Raw genomic sequence first — 25,120 nt, 5'->3', positions numbered from 1 at the left:
GTTACTTAAAAATCACGTTTTTAATTTTTCAAGAAATTGTGGTAAAAAAAACACATCACATAAAATTTACCATTTTAACCATTTTTAAGTGTAGAGTTCAGTACAGTTTAACAGTACTAACTATAGTCCCATCATTGTGCAACAGATCTCTAGAGCTTTTTCATCTTGCAAAACTGGTACCCAGAGGCCGTATATCCAACATGCACAAGAATAAAGTTGAACCCTTACCACCTGCTTTATTTACTGATTTCACAAGTGACATCTTTTATAGTGTGTAACATTAACAGAGATTTATAGCTACTTCTATGATTTTATCTTTTAAATTATGTACAGAATAAAAAGTGATTTAACTATCAACACTACAATGCTACAGGATTATTTACTTGTGTATATATCTCCTTTACCACATAGCCTTATAGTTTTATATGTTTTTATGTTTCTGTCTAGCTTCTTTTCATTTCTACTTGAAGGAATCCTTTTAGTGTTTCTGCTAGGGCTAGGGCAGTGGTGATGAATACTCTCAGCTTTTGTTTATCTTGGAAAGTATTAATGTCTCCATTTTTTTCCAGCTTCATAAAGGTATAATTGACAGATAAATATTGTATATATTTAAGGTATATGACTTGACGTTCAATATACATATACTTTATGAGGTAACCACCACACTCAAGTTAACGAATATATCCATCACTTCACATAGATTTCATTTTAGTGTATGTGGTGAGATTACCTAAGACTTGCCCTTCCATCAAAGTTCAAGTATGAAACGAAGTGTTAACTATAGTTACCATGCTTTACATTAGGTCTCCAGAACTTATTGATCCTAATTAACTGACATTTTATATCCTTAATCAACATCTCCCTGTTCCCCCTCTCCCTGGTCCCTGGCAACCACCATTCTCTGTTCTGCTTGTATGAATTTGACTATTTTAGTTTCCACATATGAGTGAGATCATGGAGCATTTGTCTTTCTGTGTCTGACATATGTCACTTAGGAGTATGTCTTCCAGGTTGATCCATGTTGTCACAAATGGCTAGATTTCCTTCTTTTTTTAAGACTGAATAACATTCATTTCTGTGTGTATCATTTGCACATATACAATTATATGTATATAAATAAAACATGAATGTATATATACATCCACACATATTAAAGTTGTTTGTTCATTAGCACAAATTTGTTTATTAACATTTGTCTGTTGACACATGTTTAAGTTATGTTCAAATTTGGTTATTGTCAAAGATGCTGCAATTAATATGGGAGTGCAGATATTTCTTCAAGATACTAATTTCATCTTTTTAAAAAATATATAACCAAAAGTGGATTGCTGGATCTATCTGTAATTTTTTGAAGAACTCCCATTCTGTCTTTGTAGGGGTTGTACCAATTTACATTCCCACCAACAAGATACAAGGATTCCTTTCCTCCACATCTTCACTAACATTTATCATTTGTCTTTTTGATATACCCATTAACAATGTTACCAAGAGCACACACTGGGGAAAGGATAGTCTTTTCAATAAATGGTGCTGGCAAAGCTACATGCAGAAGAATTAAACGGGATTCTTACACACGTTTTACAAAAATCAACTCAAAATGGATTAAAGATTTAAATGTAAGATGTGAAAATTTAAAACGACCAAAATAAAACATTGAGTAAAAGCTTCTTGGCATTGGTCTGGACAATGTTTTTTTTTTTTTGGATATGACCCCCAAAACACATGAAATAAAAGCAAAACATAACAAGTGGGATTGCATCAAATTAAAAAGCTTCTGCACAGCAAAAGAAGTAAACAGCATGAAACGTCAGATTATGGAACTGAAGAAAATATTTGCAAACATGTATCTGAATAGGTGTAAATATCCAAATATATAAGGAACTCTTACAGCTTAGAAGCCAAACAGTAAATAACCTGATTTAGTAATGCAGAAAGACTTGAGTAGTCACTTCTCCAAAGAAGACATACAAGTGGTCAACAGGTATAGGAAAGGGGCTCAATGGCATTAATCATCATGAAAATGCAAATATCTGTCATTCTGAAGGACAGTTTACTGGATGCTGTATTTTTGCTTGGTGTTTTTGTTTTTGTCTTCTTTTAGTATTTTGAATTTATCAACCCATACCCTTCTGGTCTGCAAGATTTCTGCTGAGAAATCCATTGATAATCTTATAGAAGCCCCCTTGTATGTAATGAATCATTATTCTTTTGCTGTTTTCAAGATTCTCTTTTTGATTGTGATTTGCCAGTTTGATTATAATCTGTTGGTGTGAGTCTCTTTGGATTTATGTTAATTGGAATTTGTAGAGTTTCTTGAATTTGCACTTCCATTTCCTTCCTCAAGTTTGTAAAGTTTTGATCATTATTTATTCAAATAGGCTCTCTGTTTCTTGCTATTTCATATGCATCATGAATCTATTGCTTTCCTGGCATTATTTCATAGACTCTTAATTTCTCTTGTGTTTCTTCATTTTTTTTCTTTTAGTATCTCTGATTCAATATTCAAGTGACCTGTCTTTAAGTCTGATTCTCTCTTTTTCATGATATCTGCTTCTGAAGCTCTCTAGAGAAAATGTCAATTTAGTTATTGCATTCCTTAGCATCAGAATTTCTATTTGGTGCTTTTTCATAGTTTCTGTCTCTCTTGATATTCCCAATCTGTGCATTCATTGTCATCATGATTGTATTTAGTTGTCTATCCAAGTTATCTTTAGCTTATCGAGCATCTTTAAGACAGTTATTTTGAATTCCTTGTGAAATATTTGCAGATCTGTTTCTGTATAGTCAGTTTCTGGAGATTTATTTTGTTCATTTGATTAGGCTACTTCCCCCAGCTTCTTTGTATACTTTGTGGTATTTTGTTGAGATTTGGGCATTCGAAAAAACAGATGTGATTATAGCAAAGTTGCAGGATATAAGGTTGATATACAAAAGTTAATTGCCTTCCTATATGCCAGCAATGAACAAGTATAATATGGCTTTAAATCCACAATATCATTTATATTAGTGACCAATAAAATGAAATACTTAGGTATAAATTTACCTAAGATTTACAAGATCAATATGAGGAAAACTACAAAATACTGACAAAAGAAATCAAACAAGACCTTAATAAATGGACAGGATGACTCAGTATTTTCAAACTGTTAGTTCTTCCTCCCAATCAAAGTCTCAGCAAACTATTTCATGGATATATATATATAGAAACTGACTTTAAAGTTTATATGAAGAGGCAAAAGACCCAGAACATCCAACACAATATCACAGAAGAATGAAGTTGGAAGAGTGACACTCTCTGACTTCAAGCCTTACTATAAAGCTACAGTAATCGAGGCAGTGTGGTTTTGACAAAGTAGTAGACAAAAGTATCAATGGAGCACAACAGAAAGCCGAGAAACAGACCCACATAAATATAGTCAACTGCTCATCAGTGAAGAAGCAACGGCAAATGGCGCTAGAATAGCTGGACATCCACACTTTGAAAAATGAATCTAGACATTGACCTTAGAGCCTTCACAAAAAATAACTCAAAATGGATCACAGGACTAAATGTAAAACAACAGACCTACTAGGTAAATATAAAATAAAAGTCCTAGAAGATAACATAGGAGGAAGTCTCAATGACCTTGGGTATGGCAATGCAATACCCATGGCATGATTTGTAAAATAAATAGTTGACAGGTTGGATTTTATTAAAATTAAAAACTTCTACTCTGTGAAAGACAGTGTCAAGAGAATGAGAAGATAAGCCATACACTGGGAGATGACATTGGCAAAGACATGTCTGATAAAAGAATGGTACCCAAAACATTTGAAGAACTCTTAAAACTCAGTAAGAACACAAACCAATTAAAAAATGGGTCAAGAGCCTTAACAGACACCTCACCAACGAAGATGTACAGGTGGCAATAAGCACATGAAAATATGCTGCATATCATATGTCATCAGGGAAATGCAAATCAGAATAGCAATGAGATATGATTACACAGTTATTATAATGGCCAAAATCCAGAACACTGACAACACCAAATGCTGGCAAGTATGTGGAGCAACAGGAACTCCCATTTGTTGTTGGTGGGACCTCAAATTAGTATAGCCACTTTGAAAGATAGATTTAGCAGTTTCTTAGAAAACTAAACATACACTTTCCATGTTATCCGACAGTCACATTTCTTGGTATTCACCCAAAGGATCTGAAAACTTATGTCCACACAAAAACCTGCACACAGATTTTTATAGCATATTTATTCATAATTGCCAAAACTTGGAAGCAACCTTGGAAGATGTCCTTCATTAGATGAATGGATAAATAAACAGCTGTATGTCCAGACAATGAAATAATATTCAGCACTAAAAAGAAATGAGCTATGGAGCCATGAAAATACATGCAGAACTTCAAATGCATATTCCTGTGAAAGAAGCTAATTTGAAAATGCTATGTTCTGTAAGATTCCTATATATTTTGGAAAAGGCAAACTATGGAGACAGTAAAATTATTGATTACCACAAGTTGGGGGTCGGGGGATGAATAGATTGAGCACAGAGGACTTTTAGGGCAGCGAAAATATCTGTAGGCTACATAGTGATTGATAGTTGTCATCACACATTTGTCCAAACCCACAGAATGTACAATACCGAGAGTGACCTGTGATGTCAATGATGTCTGGTTAGGATGTGCCAGTGTAGTTTCACCAGGTTTAACAAATGAACCGCTCTGATGGGGGTTGTGGATAACAGGGGAGGCTGTGCATGTGTGGGGGCAGGGGGTATATGGGAAATCTCTGTACTTTCCCTTCAGTTTTTCTGTGAGCCTAAATCTGCTCTAAAAGAAATAATGTCTTAAAAAATTTTTTTTAATTACAAACAAACAAACCAACAGCCACACGTCTCAGTTTTACTGTCTTCATACCTTCACTCAGGGAAAGACCTTGACTGTAAGCTTGGCTGGAGATTTGGGGAGTACCTAAAACCTTTTCTGAAGCTGTATCTTTTCTGAGCTTGTGCGAATATTCCCCAGCTAAAGAAGTTTACCCCCTTCTCTGGATCGTGTAAGCTCTTGCTCCTCCTTGGTGTCCATCTGCAGTAAGGTGGTCTCTCCGATTGTGTCTTGGTGGCCTTCAACCTGGCCCCAAACTGCCAATCATGTTGGTGCTCTGAGTCAGGCCAGATGAGACCCATCCCTTGGGTAGCCTTCTGGAAAGCTGGACCATTGACTCACAGTGCACTCTTCTTTTTCTCTTCTGAGTAGAGAGATGAGCCTGGGGGTTGGCGATCTTATCCAGATCAGGCTTTGCTGTGACAGGGTGTGGTGGGCAGATGCAAGGAACCTTCCTCCTGGCTTCTGCCCAGTGCCTTCTGGCTTTGCACTCATCCAGGGAGCTGCAATATCTTACCTGGTTTCTGGCGTTCTCCCAAAGGCACTTTGGGCCATATGTTGTTAACTCCATGCTTCTGTAGGGGAACCTGGGCCTGAAACTTCCTACTCCACTATCTTGCTGATATCACTCCAGTAAATCTCTTTTGAAATATACATTTTTACTGGAAAGGAATCTAATAGTGTAGTTATGAGTAGAATTTCCTAAAGAATTTTTTTTAAACTTTCAAAAACACCTTTTGCTTAAAATGCATTTTGGCTCATTTAATCTTTTTTTAAACCCTTAGTGTGCTTGACTAATTTTAGAAATCAGCAAAGACATTTTTTATGAAACATCACATAAGTCAATAGGAGCATTACATTATTAATATCTATTTTCAGTGGCCATGATTGGCTTATTATTCTTCCTTTGCCTGTTATAATGTCTAATATATCATCATGAAGAGAAGCAGTATTCAAAACCTAATAAATTTTGTTATGCTTTAAGTGGCTACAATTGAAAAAGTAAAAACATTTTCCAGCATGACTTAGTTTCAGGTGTGCAGGTGAAAAAGGAGATAGCATACTAAAGCACTCAGTCAGTGTTAATTCCCAAGAGAATTTTACTCAGGGTCATTTGTCTCTCTCTCTTTTTTTTTTTTTTTTGCATAAATACATATGTAAGGAAAATTAAGCAATGATGTGTTTTTAAAAGAATTACAAACTAAATTGAATAATTGCTTTTCTTTAAAAGAAACATAGTGTATTGAGAAATTCATAGCTCTGATAATAGTTGATCAATATTGTGCTTCTTTGCCCAAATATAAAAACATTAACACTAATGAATTTATTGAGCATTCTTTATGGACAAGGTCTTCAGGACTGCTGGAGGGTATTTCTCTACCATCACTTAGGCAATGACCAAAGAACATTAAAATTGGATTTTTTTCTGATAAGTAAAGCACATAGAATTACTACTTCTGACCATGCCAAGGTATGCAGATATTTTATATTTAGAGTAAAATATTTCAAAAAAGATACTTTTCTAGAGTAACATTTTTTTTGAGCCAAAGAATAAGTCTCCAAATGCATTCCCATTGGACACACTTGAGTATTCCTGCTTTTAGGGATAAATCCATTGGTTAAGTGGATTAAGATATAAATAACAGATCAAGACCAACTCGAATAATGATATGTAAGACAAGGATATTTAGAATTCGGACTTACAGGAAGTTTTGTATGTCTTTAGAAAACATGCTTTTCAAATTCAAGATGACATCTACAAATATCAGCAATAATGGATATAAATGACAGATTTTTAAAATTTTGACTTTCAAAGTTTTATACCCTTTATGCTTGCATGCTTTGTCTCTTTATCTCTAAATCAGTATGTCTGTCTGTTTTCACATCTACTTATCTGTCTCCGCAATTTGTCTATTACTCTACTTCATCTAAAAATAGTTTTGGGAGCATGTATAACAAATATTTCAGTCAAGAGCTGGGCACTGCAGGACATTTACCAGGTTGGAAGTCCTGTCGCAAATATTTTTCTAAGTTCTCATGAACAGAATTCCTTCAATCTCTTTGCTCATTTTCTGAAGAGTGAATGCAAGTCTGACAAATATTTGATGAAAATATGAATATTTGGTGAGCGTAATTGGGGGTAGGTGGAGAATGAGAGATTTGTTTGGTAATTAATCTTACATTTGCTCTACAAATTTTGTCAAGGATTGAAGCGGAATGACAGATAGTTTGGACTCTAATACTTGAGGGTATATTGGATATCTAGTATTATATGAGTTAATCATTGATTAAAATTTAATAAACCAAAGACTCAGAAAGAACTAGAAAACGATTCATTTCTCCAAACCGTTCCTCCTCCTGATGGAATGCTAATGTAAATTATCACCTGGAGCGAGGTCAGCCTGGTAACTACCCTCCTAGCATTGTTGGCTTAGCTCTCAAAGTTTGCCCTGTTAGATTTTCCCTCTTCCTGCCCAGATGTTACTTCACTGATCAGCCTATGTCTTTTTGGCTCATCTTAGGCCAAGTGAAATATCACAAGACCACCATCAGGGTAAGATGTCATAATAACAATTATAGTGCAAGATGGCAGTGCCAGACTTCCTTCAGTGCTTCAGATGGAGATCAAAGCAATGGAAACTTTGCTTGACTAAAATTGCTAAAATTCTTGAGGTTTTGGTGACTGTCTTGCTGGCTTATACTCTTTTAGCTTATTATGAAACATCTCCAAACCCTTGATGTCACAGTGATTTTGCCAGGCAGCACAATGGGACTCACTCTGTTGCATGTCTATACACTTCTTGTGGGTCTACTTATTTCTGGAATTTCTTCACTTAAAAATCACAAAGGAATAATTTCCATTGCAGTCTTGAGTTTATGCTCATTTATTTTAAAATACAGCTAGACACTTGCTGTGGAAACCAGTAAATCTCTGAAATGCCTTATGTTAAAGTAGAACAGAAATAAACTCATCTTTAGAAAAAATATGTCTCCTTAAGTGTATATGAGTTTCCTTTAAGGATGAAATAATCCACATTTCTTGTCCAGGAAATATTTTTAGGTTAAATCTTTATTCTTTTGGTGACTTGTTTCTGGGAAAAGACCAAGCCCTATCATACACTGAGCCACAAATGTCAAGGCAGATGCAGTGGGAGGCAACTTGCAAGAAGTTATGGTGACTGATAGAGCAGATCATAACGTATAATAATTGCCACTCCCTTAGTTTACAAACATTTTCTGTTATATAGTTAACAGATTCATAAATCAATGCTGGCAAAACAAACAAACAACAACAAAAAAAACTAAAAACAGGATATTAAAAATTACCAAATTTTTTTGAATTTGGCAAAAGTCCAATATATCCAACATTATGTAAAATACAAATGCTGGCATACAAAACTGAAAACGTACTATTCATTCAGAAAGGGCATTTTTCACTGTACAACTTTACTCTTGACTTAGTCATGTTCCTTTCTTCCATAGTTTGATGAAATGAATGGTATATTTGAAAAATTCGAATGAAATAAATAAGATATTAAGGTGCTTGTGATTGGAGTAGTGTGGATTATTAAAATGCAGCGTTTTACACTCTGAATCTAAAAAAGTATCACTTAATCTAATTAGCCACCAAAATACAGTGACATTTTTGTCCATCTGTTACAGCATTACTCAAAAGTGATAAAGAGCTTTCAACTAAATTTGAAAAGCATGCTTGTGATAGTTTGGCTTAATAGGAAAGACTCTACAGTACATGTGAAGCCCACTTTGATCCTCATTAGGAGACATCCAAAAATACAGTCACTCCACAGGAAAGGAGAAACTAAGCATGAATTTCCTAGTTTCAGAAGATGTGATCACATAGTCTGACAATATATAGGCTGACACTTAAAATGTATCCATTTGTGTGCTCAGGAATAAAATGTATGTGACATTTATACGTCTGAATGCCTGCAATAAAATAAAATATATATATATATATACACACACTACACTACTATTTATTTACTTATATGTTTATTTTAAAATAGTAGTAAAATAATAATTTAACTGACCACAAATAGTAGTATATGTGTATATTATTTTACCAATGCTATTAATACTATATGTAAATGTATATACACACACTATTTATGGCTAATTAAATTATTATTTTAAGTGTATATATATATATCTCACCTGTATGTATTACTATATAATGTTCAGTAAAAAAAAAGCTGAAATACAAAGTTAATATGTAGAATGATCACACTTTTGAGACATGGCATTTATTAGGATAGGATCGGCCATTTGGCAGTCAAAGACAGAGCTTTCAGTTTTGGATCACTCATACACACAAAGGCAGACAAGGGTCAGGGAACCCTCCTTCATCTTGAAGCCATGTCAGTGGCACATGTGGTCCCCAAGGGCACTGTGTTTAAGAAGGGAGGGGTGAAGGAGCTACACCAGCCCGAGCTGGCATGCCCAGAGGGTGAAGCATGTTTTGTCACCACATCCATCCTCCAGAACTGGACCCCAAGCCCACACACACATTCAAGAGATCCTAGGAAATGACAGGGATGCAGGAGCATCTGGTGAACACTAACTCTGCCACAAATGTACTACCTTTAGAGAATAAAATATTCTTTATGAAGGATGCTATTAACATCAAGATATTCATAGCTTTCTGAGTGTTTGATTATGGTTAATTTCAATTTGTACTTTTCTCCCCTTTCCCAAATACTCCATAATATATAATGTTTCCATAAAGTAATTTTGAAAGTATTGAAACTGCCAAGTAGTCATTGACTCCATGTCATATTATTATATATATTCTTTTCAAGTGCACATGGAACATTTTCTAGTATTGATCATGTAGTTGGGCACCAAAGAAGCCTCAACAACTTTAAGAAGATAGAAATTATCTCAAGCATCTTTACTGACCACAATGCCATGAAACTCGAAATCAACTACAGAGGAACAAAGGAGAAAAAAAGGAAAGCATGGAGATTAAACAACATGCTATTAAAAAAATCAATGAGTCAATGATGAAATCAAATCAGCAGTTAAAAAATATCTTGAGACAAATGAAAATGAAAATACAACCACATGAAATTTATGGGACACAGCAAAGGCAGTGCTAAGAGGGAATTTTATAGTGATACAGGCCTTCCTCAAAAAAGAACAATCTCAAATGAACAATCTAACCCACCAGCTAAAAGAACTAGAAAAAGAAGAGCAAAAAACCACAAAAGGCAGCAGAAGGAAGGAAATTATAAAGATCAGGGAGGAAATAAATAAAATAGAGATTAAAATAAACCATAGAAAAAACATCAGTCAAATCAAAAACTGATGTTTCTGAAAAGTAAATAAAATTGACAAACCTCTGGCCAAACTCACAAAGAAGAAAAGAGAGAGAAGCACTAATAAGCAAAATAAGAAATGAAAATGGAGAAATTACAACAAATAAAATAGAAATACAGAATATCATACAAGAATATTATGAAAAACTATATGGAACCAAAATGTATAATCTAGAGGAGATGGACAAATTTCTGGAAACATACAGTCCACCAAGACTGAACCAAGAAGAAACTGACCACTTGAACAAACCAATCACTGGAAATGAATTCAAATTAGCAATAAAAAATCTCCCTACAAATAAAAGTCCAAGACCAGACGGCTTCACCGGGGAATTCTACCAAACATACAAAGAAGAACACATACCAGTCCTTCTCAAACTCTTCCAGAAGACTGAAAAGGAGGGAATACTCCCAAACTCATTCTATGAAGCCACCGTCACCCTGATACCAAAACCAGGCAAAGACACCACCAGAAAAGAGAATTGTAGGCCAATATCACTGGTGAATATAGACAAAAAAATCCTTACCAAAATATTAGCAAATAGAATCCAACAGCACATAAAAAAGATTATACATCATGACCAAGTGGAGTTCATCCCAGGGACACAAGGTAGTTCAACATATGCAAATCAATCAATGTCATATGTCACGTCAACAAGAGAAAAGACAAAAACCACATGATCATCTCAATAGATGCAGTAAAAGCATTTGATAAAATTCAACACCCATTTGTGATAAAAACTCCCGTCAAAGTGGGTATAGAGGGAACATATCTCAACATCATAAAAGCTATATATGACAAACCTACAGCCAGCATAGTACTCAACGGTGAAAAACTCAAAAGCTTCCCACTAAAGTCTGGGACAAGACAAGGATGCCCACTATCACCACTCCTATTCAACATAGTCCTGGAAGTCCAAGCCACAGCAGTCAGGCAAGAGAGAGAAATAAAAGGGATACAAACTGGAAAAGAAGAGGTAAAAGTGTCACTATATGCCAATGACATGTTATTATATATAGAAAATCCTAAAAGACCCACACAAAAACTACTAGAGCTGATCAAAGTATTCAGCAAGGTAGCAGGTTACAATATTAACGTAAAAAAATCAGTTGCATTTCTTTACACTAATGATGAATCAACAGAGAAAGAAAGTAAAGAAACAATCCCTTTTAAAATAGCACCCAAAGTAATAAAATACCTAGGAACAAATCTAACCAAGGAGGTGAAAGACTTATACACAAAAAAGTATAAACTGTTGATGAAGGAAATTAAAGAAGAGTTAAAAAAATGGAAAGCTATCCCATGCTCCTGGATTGGAAGAATCAATATTGTTAAAATGGTCACACTGCCCAAGGCAATCTACAGATTTAATGCAACCCCTATCAAATTACCCAGCACATATTTCACAGAACTAGAACAAATCATAATAAAATTTATATGGAACCACAAAAGACCTAGAATTGCCAAAGCATGACTGAAGAGAAAGTAAGAGGCTGGAGGAATAACTCTCCCAGACTTCAGACAATACTACAGAGCTATAGTCATCAAAACAGCATGGTATTGGTACAAAAAAAGACATATGGACCAATGGAACTGAATAGAGAGCCCAGAAATGAACCCACAAACTTCTGGTCAACTCAACTTTGACAAAGGAGGCAAGAATATACAATGGAATAAAGACAGTCTCTTTAGCAAATGGTGTTGGGAAAACTGGACAGCAGCATGTAAAGCAATGACGCTAGAACACTCCCTTACACCATACACAAAAATCAACTCAAGATGGATCAAAGACTTAAATATAAGACAAGATACAATAAACCTCCTAGAAGAAAATATAAGCAAAACATTATCTGACATACATCTCAATAATGTTCTCCTAGAAGTAATAAAAGCAAGAATAAACAAATGGGACCTAACAAAACTTACAAGCTCCTGCACAGCAAACGAAACTGTAAGTAAAACAAAACGACAACCTACAGAATGGGAGAAAATTTTTGCAAATGAAACTGACAAGGGCTTGATCTCCAGAATATATAAGCAGCTCACACAATTTAATAAGAATAAAACAAACACCCCAGTCCAAAACTGGGCAGAAGACCTAAACAAGCAATTCTCCAAGGAAGACATACAAATGATCAATAGGCACATGGGAAAATGCTCAATATCACTAATTATCAGAGAAATGCAAATCAAAACTACAATGAGTTATCACCTCACACCAGTCAGAATGGCCATCATTCAAAAATCCACAAATGACAAATGCTGGAGAGGCTGTGGAGAAAAGGGAACCCTCCTATACTGCTGGTGGGAATGCAGTTTGGTGCAGCCACTGTGGAAAACAGTATGGAGATTCCTCAAAAGACTAGTAATAGACTTACCATATGACCCAGGAGTCCCACTCCTGGGCATATATCCAGAAGGAACCCTACATCAGGATGACACCTGTACCCCATTGTTCATAGCAGCACTATTTACAATAGCCAAGACATGGAGACAGCCTAAATGTCCATCAACGGATGACTGGATAAAGAAGCAGTGGTATATTTATACAATGGAATATTATTCAGCCATAAAAAATGGACAAAGTAACGCCATTTGCAGCAACATGGATGTTCCTGGAAAATGTCATTCTAAGTGAAGTAAGCCAGAAAGAGAAAGAAAAATACCATATGAGCTCACTTATATGTGGAATCTAAGAAGCAAAACAAAACAAATGAAATATAAATACAATACAGAAACAGATTCTTAGACATAGAATACAAACTTGTCGTTTCCAAGGTGGGGGTGGGTGGGAAGGGACAGACTGGGATTTCAAAGTGTAGAATAGATAAACAAGATTATACTGTATAGCACAGGCAAATATCTACAAGATCTTATGGTAGCTCACAGAGAAAAAATGTGACAATGAATATATATATGTTCATGTATAACTGAACTGCTCTACACTGGAATTTGACACAACACTGTAAAATGATTATAAATCAAAAGAAATTGTTAAAAAATAAAAATGAAAATATTGAAACTGCCAAGTAATCATTGACTCCATGTCATATAATCTTAGCTTTTTATTATTTTTAGAAACTGTTCATTTACTTTTATTTTTTAAATCACTTTTTCTCTCAGTTAAAAATAACTGTATTCTGTTAGCATTCACTTTGTGGTGGGTAATATAAAATGTATGATCATAAATAATTAGATTTTAAGATTGAACAACTTAAACACAGTTAAATGTATTCTGTCAATGTGGTAGCATAATATTTGTAAGTTTATGCTAAAACTATAAAAAACAAACTGTCAAAACAGGAATAAAAAGATAATAAACTCTGTAGCTGAGAAGACATGATGGGAGAAAGTAAGAGAATGCATTTCAGTTATAATCGTTGACAAATGTCAAAATCTCAAACATTTGTGTCCCTGAGACAAACACGTGTACCAACTAAGGGGTATGAGTATTGTGAAATCTTTTATTTTTCAAATCAGTTGTTTCAGCATCCATCTTTTGAAGTATATCAAGACATCCATCTCTCTCTCATGAAACCCAGTTTGGGCTTGAATCATCCCAAGAACTCAGAACTCTTCCACTGAAAATGGTCTGTCAGCTGGAGATCATCATCCTTCTAAGTGAAGTCAGCCAGAAAGAGAAAGACAAGTACCATACAACGTCACTCATACTTGCAGTCTAAAAGAAGAACAAAGAAACTAATGAACTTATGTATAAAACAGAAACAGACTCACAGACATAGGAAACAAACTCCCAGTTACCAGGGAGGAAAGGGGGTGGGAAGGGATAAATTGGGAGTTCAATGTTTTCAAATATTAACTAGTATATATAAAATAAATAAATAACAAGTTTCTTCTGTACAGCACACGGAACGTTATTCAGTGTCTTGTAGTCACCTCTAGAGGAAAAGAATATGAAAAGGAATATACGTATGTATATGTATGACTGAACTATTATGCTGTACATCAGACATTGATGCAACATTGTAAACTGATTATACTTTAATAAAAAAAATCATAGACCATTAAAAAAAGAATCAATCATGTTTCTAAGTATCAGGTGAAGAGGAAATCGGAGGATTCATTTCACTGTTTTTGCCTCTGCCAATGCTTCATTGTGGTGTTCCTGAAAATTCTTCCTGCAAAGTCATTTCTTCACAGATTTCTGTGTGCATCACACATTCTAGTTCTTGAAGTTGCAGCTTTTTAATCAAAAGGGACCTGCACAGCCATTGTTCCTAAGTCACACACACTATTATCATGGTGCTTCAAAAAAAAAATAAAGGGGGGGCACAGTTTCCTACCCTTCCCTAATCCACCGCTATTTGACGTGTGGCATCACACCAAAGCAGCTCCTTCCAGCAAGAAATGAGTTTATTCTTCTACCCCTTGAATCTGGGATGGTCTTGTCTCTTGCTTTGACCAACAGAAAATGGAGGACGTCACGTATGGCAGCTCTAAATCTAGGATCCATGGGTCTTGCACCCTCCTTCTCATCCTCATTGAATCCTGCTGCTGCCAGTTGGACACACCCAGGCCAGCCAGCTGAGTGAAGAGAGGCATGTCACCCCTGTCACCAGACCCCATAGTGAGTGAGGTCTCCAGGATGAAGGTTGTCCCCAGCCAACCCATCAGAGAAACACGCAAAGCCAAGCTATGATCCATCATGCATGGCCAGGTCAGCAGAGCCACACGGCTAACCCTGGATTGACAGCAGTAACAGGCGATTGCTGTCTTGAGCCCTGAGCTTTGATGTGCTGTGTTACACAGAAATCTCATCCCCACAAACCTGGAGACGGCCACTCTGGGGCTCAGGACAGCAGTCCACATTAACACACTGTTCTTCATGTTGAGTTTCACTGATTCCCTTAACTACAAGTGGACATCATTCATCAAAGAAGTTCTGCTAACACTGAACCACAAAGGGAAGTGACGGTCTGGGGCTCACTGTCCCAGCAGGCTTTTTCCCTCCGCAAATGTCCTGACCTTTTCAGTAGCCACTGTTGCCAACAAGCATCTCCCAGAAGAAACAGGGACGTTTCTGGAGGTGATGTACGTTTAGCTCCTTGACTGTGGCGAGGGTACCATAGGAGTATGAATGTCTGTCCAAACTCATGAAAATGTGCACATTAAACATGTAAACGTTTTTTGTACGTCAATTATACCTCAATAAAAATGAAAACAGTGTCAAGTGTTGTCATAACCTTCCCTGAGGGAAACAAAAACCACAAAAGTTATGTTCAACTGGATCTGTTTCAAAGTAACTTTCTCTATGTATCTGGACATAGAAGTGACAGATGGCTTCTTTTGTCAACTGGTAAACCTCAACTGTTCTACCCCAAGTGTGACAGAATGGGGGTATCCTGGCTGATTACAGGGAGGATAGTGATTTCAGTTCCCGGGTTTATTGTGCCATAGCCCGACTTGGCCAAATCACTCACCCTCACTGAGCCCTAGACCTCTTTTCAAGAATTGGTGAAGGAAACATGCTGGCTTCTGGATGAAATCATGTAAGCACAACTTGGGCACGGAGCACCCTAAGTAGCAGGATTAAATAAACGCCCGCGATGATTACGACGAGGAAGACAGCACAGGCAGACATCTGTAGGAATTTGGGGACCACAGACACTAAAATCCCAGATAGCAAAAGACCAAAGTCCATGAACTTACACGAAATGTATGGTGCAAAACCCCTTACAACACAGAGGCAGCATCAATGTTCTCAGCAAATCGGGCTCTCCCCTGTGATGTGGTTTCCTAGAGAGCAGAGGCTCATCTCTGCTGCAGATGTGGTGCCCGGTGGGCATTAACAGTAAATGCACGGGGCGTGGTGAAGAGCTCTGGAATAGAGCAGCCAGCCAGCGTTCCCTGGACATCACCACTCTCCTCAGTGAGATAGACGAGGACCTGCTTGTCCCAGGGTTTGCACGAGGACTCTGGGCCTGATGCGCTGTCACTTAACAGGTGTGTGATTTCACGCAAGCTGTATAATTTTCTGGGCCATATCTATAAAATGGAAATGCTAATAACACAATCTCACAGTGTTGTGGTGAGGACTGAATTTTTATATGTATTATATATACATAAATACGTGCTCAAAATTGTCCCTAGCATATAAATTCTAAGGGTTGACTGTTAATAAACATGTAATATAATATAATATAATATATTATAATATAATATAAAATAATATAATATAATATAATATATCATCCCTATATAAATTACCTAATCTTTCTTCATCTATAAAACAAAAATTTTAATCATTTACATTTACACATAGGGTTGTTCGAGTATTTAAAGAAATAAATATACGTAAAAGAATCAGGACAGTGACTGGAAAAGTAAGAATGCAATAAACATTGTTCATCACTAAAATTCATAATTAACATGTCAGTGATTCTTAGAGGTGTTTCAAGGGAATTTCGTGACTTATTTTATACATTTTATCCTTAACTCTCTTAAGAACCCATCCTCCTAAAATTTCCTTAAGTTTCATACTGGCTGTCTTACTAAATATTTTTTGAATTTCAAAGTTATCAACTATCTTATTGGCTTCAAGTTGCTTCTATATGGACACATGAACCTAAATCATATTGGATATAAAAGGATCACAGAAAGTCATTTCTGGGTTTATTTTGATAGCATCCAAGCTAAATATCGGCTCCATTATTTTTAGGGAATATACAATCACAGTGTTTTTTTTTCATTTCAGGATAACTTGATAGCTTCTAAAATATTTTCACCTGCATCATCTCATTTTATTTTTTTAACATTTTTATTGATTTATAATCATTTTACAATGTTGTGTCAAATTCCAGTGTTCAGCACAATTTTTCAGTCATTCATGGACATATACACACTCATTGTCACATTTTTTCTCTGTGAGTTATCATAATATTTTGTGTATATTTCCCTGTGCTATACAGTGTAATCTTGTTTATCTATTCTACAATTTTGAAATCCCAGTCTATCCCTTCCCACCCTCCACCCCCCTGGTAACCACAAGTCTGTAATCTCTGTCTGTGAGTCTATTTCTGTCCTGTATTTATGCTTTGTTTTTGTTTGTTTGTTTGTTTCTGTTTTTGTTTTTGTTTTTGTTTTTAAGATTCCACATATGAGCGATCTCATATGGTATTTTTCTTTCTCTTTCTGGCTTACTTCACTTAGAATGACATTCTCCAGGAGCATCCATGTTGCTGCAAATGGCATTATGTTGTTGGTTTTTATGGCTGAGTAATATTCCATTGTATAAATATACCACATCTTCTTTATCCAGTCACCGGTTGACGGACATTTAGGCTGTTTCCACGTTTTGGCTAATGTAAACAGTGCTGCTATGAAAACTGGGGTGCAGATGTCATCCTGAAGTAGATTTCCTTCTGGATACAAGCCCAGGAGTGGGATTCCTGGATCATCTGGTAAGTCTGTTCCTAGTCTTTTGAGGAATCTCCACACTGATTTCCACAGTGGCTGCACCAAAGTGCATTCCCACCAGCAGTGTAGGAGGGTCCCCCTTTATCCACAGCCTCTCCAGCATTTGTCATTTGTGGATTTTTGAATGACGGCCATTCTGACTGGTGTGAGGTGATACCTCATTGTAGTTTTGATTTGCATTTCTCTGATAATTAGTGATATTGAGCGTTTTTTCTTGTGCTTTTTGATCATTTGTATGTCTTCCTTGGAGAATTGCTTGTTTAGGTCTTCTGCCCATTTTTGGATTGGGTTGTTTATTTTTTTCTTATTGAGTCATATGAGCTGCTTATACATTTTGGAAATCAAGCCTTTGTCAGTTTCACTTGCAAAAATTTTCTCCCATTCCATAGGTTTTCTTCTTGATTTATTTCTGGTTTCCTTTGCTCTGCAGAAGCTTGTAAGTTTCATTATCAAATTTCTTTTTTAGGAAGTAAGTATCCATCTTTACTTCTTTTTCTAATCTGTAACTAATTGTGTCAGCATCATTTGTTTAAGAAAACTTTCCCTCATCTGTTATTATTTTTTATCCCTGTATTTTTAAAATGAGGTAGTATCCAGGGACTTAGCAATATCCACAAAGCATGTCTCAAAAAATCTACTCTATTTTGTTTCTGAATTTACCTGTATTCACAACATGTGCATTTCTGTTAAAAATGGCTTCCCTCCAACTGATAGACACAGAATGAATGCAATCAAAAAAATTATTATGGGGCTGTTGAATCTAGGTCTCAAATGATGAAAATATTCTCTTCAAGAAGAAAGTCAAAGAGAGGGTGAAGATGAGGAGGGGCTGAAGAGAAAGGGAAACATCCTTTGTGTTCTGGCTTCCATATTATTTAGCTCAAGAAGAATATATTCTTAATAACTATCAAATTAAATAACATTTCTCAATGTCATATTATAGAAGATTATGCATATCATGTTTCTGAAGCTCCCAGGGGGAGCTTTTGTGGATTTACAGGAAAAGCCTCATGATCTGGACAATGGGAGAGGATCTGGGGCTTAGACTCTAACAAAGACATCACCGTGTAGCACTACTGTGTGATAACACCCCCAACACCACCGCAGGCTATCATGAAAAACAGGGTTCCTGGGCGAGCATTTACGCAGTAAAACAGAGATTCCAAACAGAAAAGCCAGAGTCATCTGTCCATTTAACACCAAGATAGGTAGTGGACACATGGCCGGGTATCATATGGAAGAGGTCAAACCTCTTCAGATATCAATTCAGGATGATTCAAGTTAAAAATATTTTGAAAAATCTCACAAGCCAAAAATAATTCTCGATGACCTGAAGTGTAACAATAAGATAACCAGTGTGTGCAAGATAGACAAGCCCACCCTCCTACACTGTTGGTGGGAATGCAGTTTGGTGCAGCCACTGTGAAAAACAGTGTGGAGATTCCTCAAAAGACTAGGAATAGACTTACCATAGGACCCAGGAATCCCACTCCTGGGCTTGTATCCAGAAGGAAATCTACTTCAGGATGACACCTGCACCCCAATGTTCATAGCAGCACTATTTACAATAGCCAAAACATGGAAACAGCCTAAATGTCCATCAACAGGTGACTGGATAAAGAAGATGTGGTATATTTATACAATGGAATACTACTCAGCCATAAAAACCAACAACATAATGCCATTTGCAGCATCATGTTTGCTCCTGGAGAATGTCACTCTAAGTGAAGTAAGCCAGAAAGAGAAAGAAAAATACCATATGAGATCGCTCATATGTGAAATCTAAAAAACAAAAACAAACAAATAAACAAAAACAAAGCATAAATACAGGACAGAAATAGACACACAGACAGAGAATACAGACTTGTGGTTATCAGGGGGGTGGAGGGTGGGAAGGGATAGACTTGGATTTCAAAATTGTAGAATAGATAAACAAGATTATACTGTATAGCACAGGGAAATATACACAGAATGTTATGACAACTCACAGAGAAAAAATGTGACAATGAGTGTGTATATGTCCATGAATGACTGAAAAATTTGCTGAACACTGGAATTTGACACAACATTGTAAAATGATTATAAATCAATAAAAAATGTTAAAAAAATAAAAAGATAGACAAGCACACAGGGATGCAAGTATGAGAAAGCTTTGTCACAATCACAAAAGCTCAGGGGACCACATCAGAACAAAGATGAGCCCCTTTGCTGGATGAAAATAACTGGAAATGATCATCCGAACACAAAGTATATCTGTTATTTGTAATTACATTTATATATTCTTTTATCTCAAGCGGCATAACGTATTTTTAAAGTCTATTTTCCAATAATCTTTTAAAAATAACCCTTAAGACCTGAAATAAACTAGTTTTCCACTATTTTCCTATATGGCTATCTAGAAAGCACAGCCCTTCGCTATCTGCTATAATCAAGATCCCTTCACTCAATGAAGTGAAAATTATCCAAAAATATAACCTTGAGAATATTTATTAAAGTATCTTATTTTGCTATTTGTGTCATTCTGCAACAGGAAATCCCTTTAATTTAGATATTGTCTTAATCAGAATATTGTGTTATCACTTCTAACTTATATATCTTTTCATGTTTTTTCCTCTTTCTTCTAAGTGGAAGCAGAATCTTCCAGTCTCAACTTTACTATCACCATTCCAGACAGCATTTCTGAATAAGTCATATTTTAATATTGCTTCTTCACTTTGAATAAAGCATGGATCTTTTCACTACACTTAAAATAAAACTCGATAAATATTTATTGATCACTTAAATATATCAGGCACTGTGATTAAGAATATAAATAAATAAATTTCATCCTTTAAACTATTTTTTTAAAATGCACTACTGTTAGCCCCATGTTATATACAAGAAAACTGAAACATACTGATGTTAAATTAAGTTTGGGGGTCATCGACCACTATGGACTGAATGTTTGTGTGCCCCACCCCATAGTTCATCTGTTGAAATCCTGGTGCCTGTGCGAGGTGATTAGGTTGTGAGGGTGAAGCCCCCAAGATTGGGTCAGTGTCCTTAGAAAAGAGACCCCACAGGGATCTCTCACCCATTCCATCATTTGAGAACACAGGAGAAGACTTGCTATGAGCCATAAGGTGAGGCCCTCACCCAGGACATTAACGTGCTCATACCTTGATCTTGGACTTAGCCTTAGAACTGTGAGAAAGACATTTTTGTTGTTTATGTCACTAATGTGGTAGGATTTTGTCACAGCAGCCCAGCAGAATAAGACATCTGTCAAAGCAATGGTCTAAGATTGGCATCCAACCAGTCAGACTCCAGAACTGACCTGCTCTTGTGATTTTACAATTACTAACCCTTCTTCCTCTTTCCCAATTCTCCACTACTTTAGCCAAACATCAAAATCACCTGTTGAGTTTTTCTTTAACACAGATTCATCAATTCTACTCTTTACCTCCATCCTGATTCAGCAATTCTGAGTTTTACTCTTTGATATTCTCAGCATTCTCCCAATCTTAAACAGAGGAAATCAAATGTGTGATTGTGATGCTCAGTCACCAGGGAGAGCTATGGCCTTAGAACCGACACTTCCTATATTCAGGGACAAAATCTTGACTTATTCAGAACCCCTATTACATCTCTATAGTCTTGCTGCTAATAGATACTCCATAAATATTTCCTCAGTGAGTAAATCTTTATAGGCCTCAACACTATTAAACAGTTGCCTTAGGGTGCTAGTATCTGAAAAGTTAATTGGAAAAACCTAAAATAATGTATTATATTGAGTTGATTGCTAATTTTATTTTCAAGACAGTACAGAAGGGAACTGGGGGGGAAGAAAATTTGTAGTACATTCCTAAAATTTTGAAAATTGTATGGCTACTGCTAATTGACTGTTATATATTGTGTGAGAATAATAATCACAAGGTTTGACAAACTGTAGGTGATGAACACTTTTCAGTCAGAATGTACAAGGCAGTGAACATCAGGTGTGATTACACTGGACTCCAGCAGCTGAATTTCAGACCTGTGTTTAACCACAAGCGTTTGTCACGATCTAAAAGATAAATTCTGTCTGTTACAATGTGATCAATTTTAAAGTTAAGTTTATTTTCCCATTTCATATTAAGTTTGTACTCACGGTTCTAAATAACATGGTCTCCGCATAGTACACTTTAAATGCAGTTTTCTGTGTAATATACATTGCTTTGATATACAGTGACATTAAAGTCATTTCCTTTCTAAGTTTGATTATGTCAGTATGATTTTTACTTGGCAATATTGTGAAAACTATTTTCCTAGCTTTTAATGTGTACACAATATATGTTTATAAATTAGCAATAAAAGTAATTTAGGCAAGCTTCTAATTATTGAAGGTCAAAGAAATACTATTATCTAAAAATTTATGTGGTTTTCTAAAAATTATGGGAATTTCTTACTGGCCTATTTACTTAGATATTTAAAATAGCACAGTGAAATATAAATTATATATATATATATATATTGAATTTGATAGATACATTACTCTTAACACCATTCTTTCCTAAAGTAAAAAAAAATTCATGTATCATTTCAAAGAAACACAGTAGAAACCGAAATGTACAGGAATTAAAATTTTTATTTCAAATTCGTAGCAAACAAAAAGTGAAGCAACTGCGTTATTTGGTAGACAAGCTACCACCAGGCGGCGCAGCTGATCCCCCAGCCAGGAGTGGCCGCGCGCTCCCGCTCGCGGGCGCCGCGCTGGGTAACTGGGAGCCGTATCGCTGCCCTCTGCGCCTGGGCTGGCCGCCGTGGGGCGCCAGCTACCGGCTCGGGTCGGGGCTGGTTTTCTCGCCGGCCATCGGGGAAGGCCGCTGGAGAGAGGGGAGGGAGGACAGGGGGTGGGAGCGGCGGGAGGGCAGCCGGAGAGCAGGGCGAGGAGGCGGTAAGGGGAGGGAAGGGGGAGGGGAGAGTAGGGGAGGGGCCTCGCGAAGCTGGGGCCAGGCCGGGAGGGGTGCTGGCAGGGTTGGGACCGAGAAAGTAACTCCAGGACGAGACCAGAGCGCCCCGCGCCGCGGGCACAGGCGGCGTGGCTGCGCCCGAGGCCGCTCCGCCGCTCCCGCACCAACGTAAGCCCGGCGCGGGCGCCACCGTTCAGCGATGCGCACTCCTGTCCCTAACGTGGCTGCGACGCCCAGAAAGTCGCCCAGCCGGGATTCGGACCTGGGCAGGGGCGGCGGGACACGCGGTGCGGGGACATCCAGCATCTAGGCCTGGCGTGGAAGGGAGGACTGCCCACGTGGCCGGCCCTGGCCCCACGTAGACCCTCTCCAGGCAGGTTGGGGCCTCAGGTCCTGGCACGCGGGCCCCAGTGCAGGGCTGGCGAGTGTCCGGGGTCAGAGCCTGGCTCCCGGAGCTGGGGCTTTGGGCTGTCCGAATCAGAGAGAGAAAAGGTCTCCAGCGGGAAGTATGTGCGCCCTCTGACGCCCACGCGTGAGTCCGAATTGGAGTGGAAGGGGCTGGGGCGCTGCTGGTCGTGCTAAGCGTGCGGGGTCTAGAGACCCAGGGCGGCAGCTGCGAGATGGGATCGCCCCGCGGTAACCCCGTTGCCCGCGGGCATCCCCAGATCTGGACCGCGCATCGCATACACTCGCAAACAGCCCCCTCCCCCGGAGCTGAAGCGTGTTTCCCTCCCTCGTCCCCCACCCCTGACTGCAGAAAGATAAGCTTCAAATTTGCACTCCGTGTCTTAAATGTGCCTGAAGGTATTTAACTGCACGAGTGAATAACAGCATTAGTTTCAACTTCGTTTTAATCCCTGCAACAATAAACTTTGAGAACAACAACAAAAGAAAACTAAAACCAAAACTATGAAAATTCTATGTGACAATATTATTTGTTGGTACATGTAATTAGTTAGATTAATTATACTTTATTTCACTTAAGGAAACAATACTGTAAAAAATTTCTATTAACATGCGCAATAAAAATACCTATAAATATCACTCACTTTTACAGAACTATTATTCAAAGTGTTTTACATTTGCAGAGTCAGACTTGCCATGAAGCTGATGGAATTTGTTTCCGAGCACCTCATTTGTACAAGCCTTTCCAGGGACCTGAAAATAGTCCTAGAATGTGTTTATATGGGCAGTTATTTTTGTTACATTTAGAAATATAATTATAATTGTGATTTTTTTTCTTATTGCAGTTAATATTTTAGTTTGTCACTGATATTTATAATTTGTCTTCTATTTCTTAAATAAAGCCGCTTCAAAAAGGAGGGGCTTTAAAATTTAAAGGGTCATATAGCCTTGAGCTGTATTAGTTAGCTATATGAATGCACTGCATTAATTTGTTTAATTAATATGACAATATGCTTTACACACAAAGAAACAGGACAGGAAAGTTAAGGAACTTCTCTATGAAGGCTGTTTAGTTAATGATATAATATTCAAAACAAGGCCGTCTGGCTCTTGAGTCCCTGTTCTGAAAGTCCACGCTTATAGACATAGATATTAACACAGATGGAACTCCAGACTCTGTCATATATGTATGCAGTATGGCTTAATTTATGTAAAATTCCAAACAGGCAAAAATAAATGGCATGTTTTACAGATACATACATTTACATTAAAAATACAAAGACTAGCAAGGAACTGGTTAACATAGGACCCATGGTAGGAGTTACCTCTAGAGAAAAAGGAGAATTTAGTGGGGAGGAGCCTCCAAGGGCTTCAAGTGTCTTTGCCATCGTATATTTTTAAATGATTATCAGAGTATTATTTTACTTTAAGTCATATGTAGCTAATAGATACCCTCATGTGTGCAATACGTATAAAAAATTCAATAAAAAGTTGTCAAATATTTCAAAGTACATAGGTTCCCCTAAGTATATGTAGAAAATCCCAAATCTCTTTCTTTTTACTTTAAATAGACAGGAACTGTATTTTTTAATTTAATGGAATAAAAATAATACATTTAGATTTTAAGCTATATTTTGGCATATTTCAAAGGAGAACACATCTTTATTTTGGTTTCATCATGAAATATTAATAACATAATAACCAAAAGTACCTGGAATCTTGGTAACCATGAATAATTAGTGATTTAATCACATGTATTACCAAGACCTGGTTCCATCTAAGGATAGACACATGGAAAGAGTGTCATACTTATCAGACCATAAGAAGAAGCTGGGAAATCTGCAAAATCACACTGCTGCTGAACCCATCAGAGTGCTGACTTTGAAGGGATATCATCAGGGTAAAATTTGAGGAATGCTGGCATGAGCCTCCAGACAGACAAGACACTGGCAATCCCTCACCTCTCCCAGAGCACTGGAAGTGTTAGGTAGTTAGATAAGCAGGGGCACGAGGCAGACAGGTGGAGGAGAGGGAGGATGGTCCGGAAGATGGTGGCATGCCTGATTCCAGCATAAAGGGACTTTACTTCTTTTAAGTGAGTGCCAGCAAGAAACCAGTTAGAGCTAAAAGA

The 25,120-nt window shown here is 37.1% G+C and overlaps 1 protein-coding gene across 1 annotated transcript in view; it reads left to right on the top strand.

Moving 5' to 3' along the window:
* Positions 1-16,003: 16,003 nt before the first annotated feature.
* The window catches only part of LOC140693667 (uncharacterized), a 122,121-nt gene continuing 113,004 nt past the window's right edge, over positions 16,004-25,120 (top strand). The window contains exons 1-2 of the mRNA XM_072957379.1: positions 16,004-16,137; positions 22,276-22,493. Coding sequence (XP_072813480.1) covers positions 16,004-16,137; positions 22,276-22,493 — 352 coding nt within the window. The remainder of the gene's footprint in view (positions 16,138-22,275; positions 22,494-25,120) is intronic.

The sequence above is a fragment of the Vicugna pacos genome, unplaced genomic scaffold, assembly GCF_048564905.1.
Source record: "Vicugna pacos unplaced genomic scaffold, VicPac4 scaffold_20, whole genome shotgun sequence".
In the NCBI taxonomy this organism is placed as follows: Eukaryota; Metazoa; Chordata; class Mammalia; order Artiodactyla; family Camelidae; genus Vicugna; species Vicugna pacos.
The sequence above is the reverse complement of the archived record's forward strand: the minus strand, read 5'-3'. Positions and strand labels throughout refer to the sequence as shown.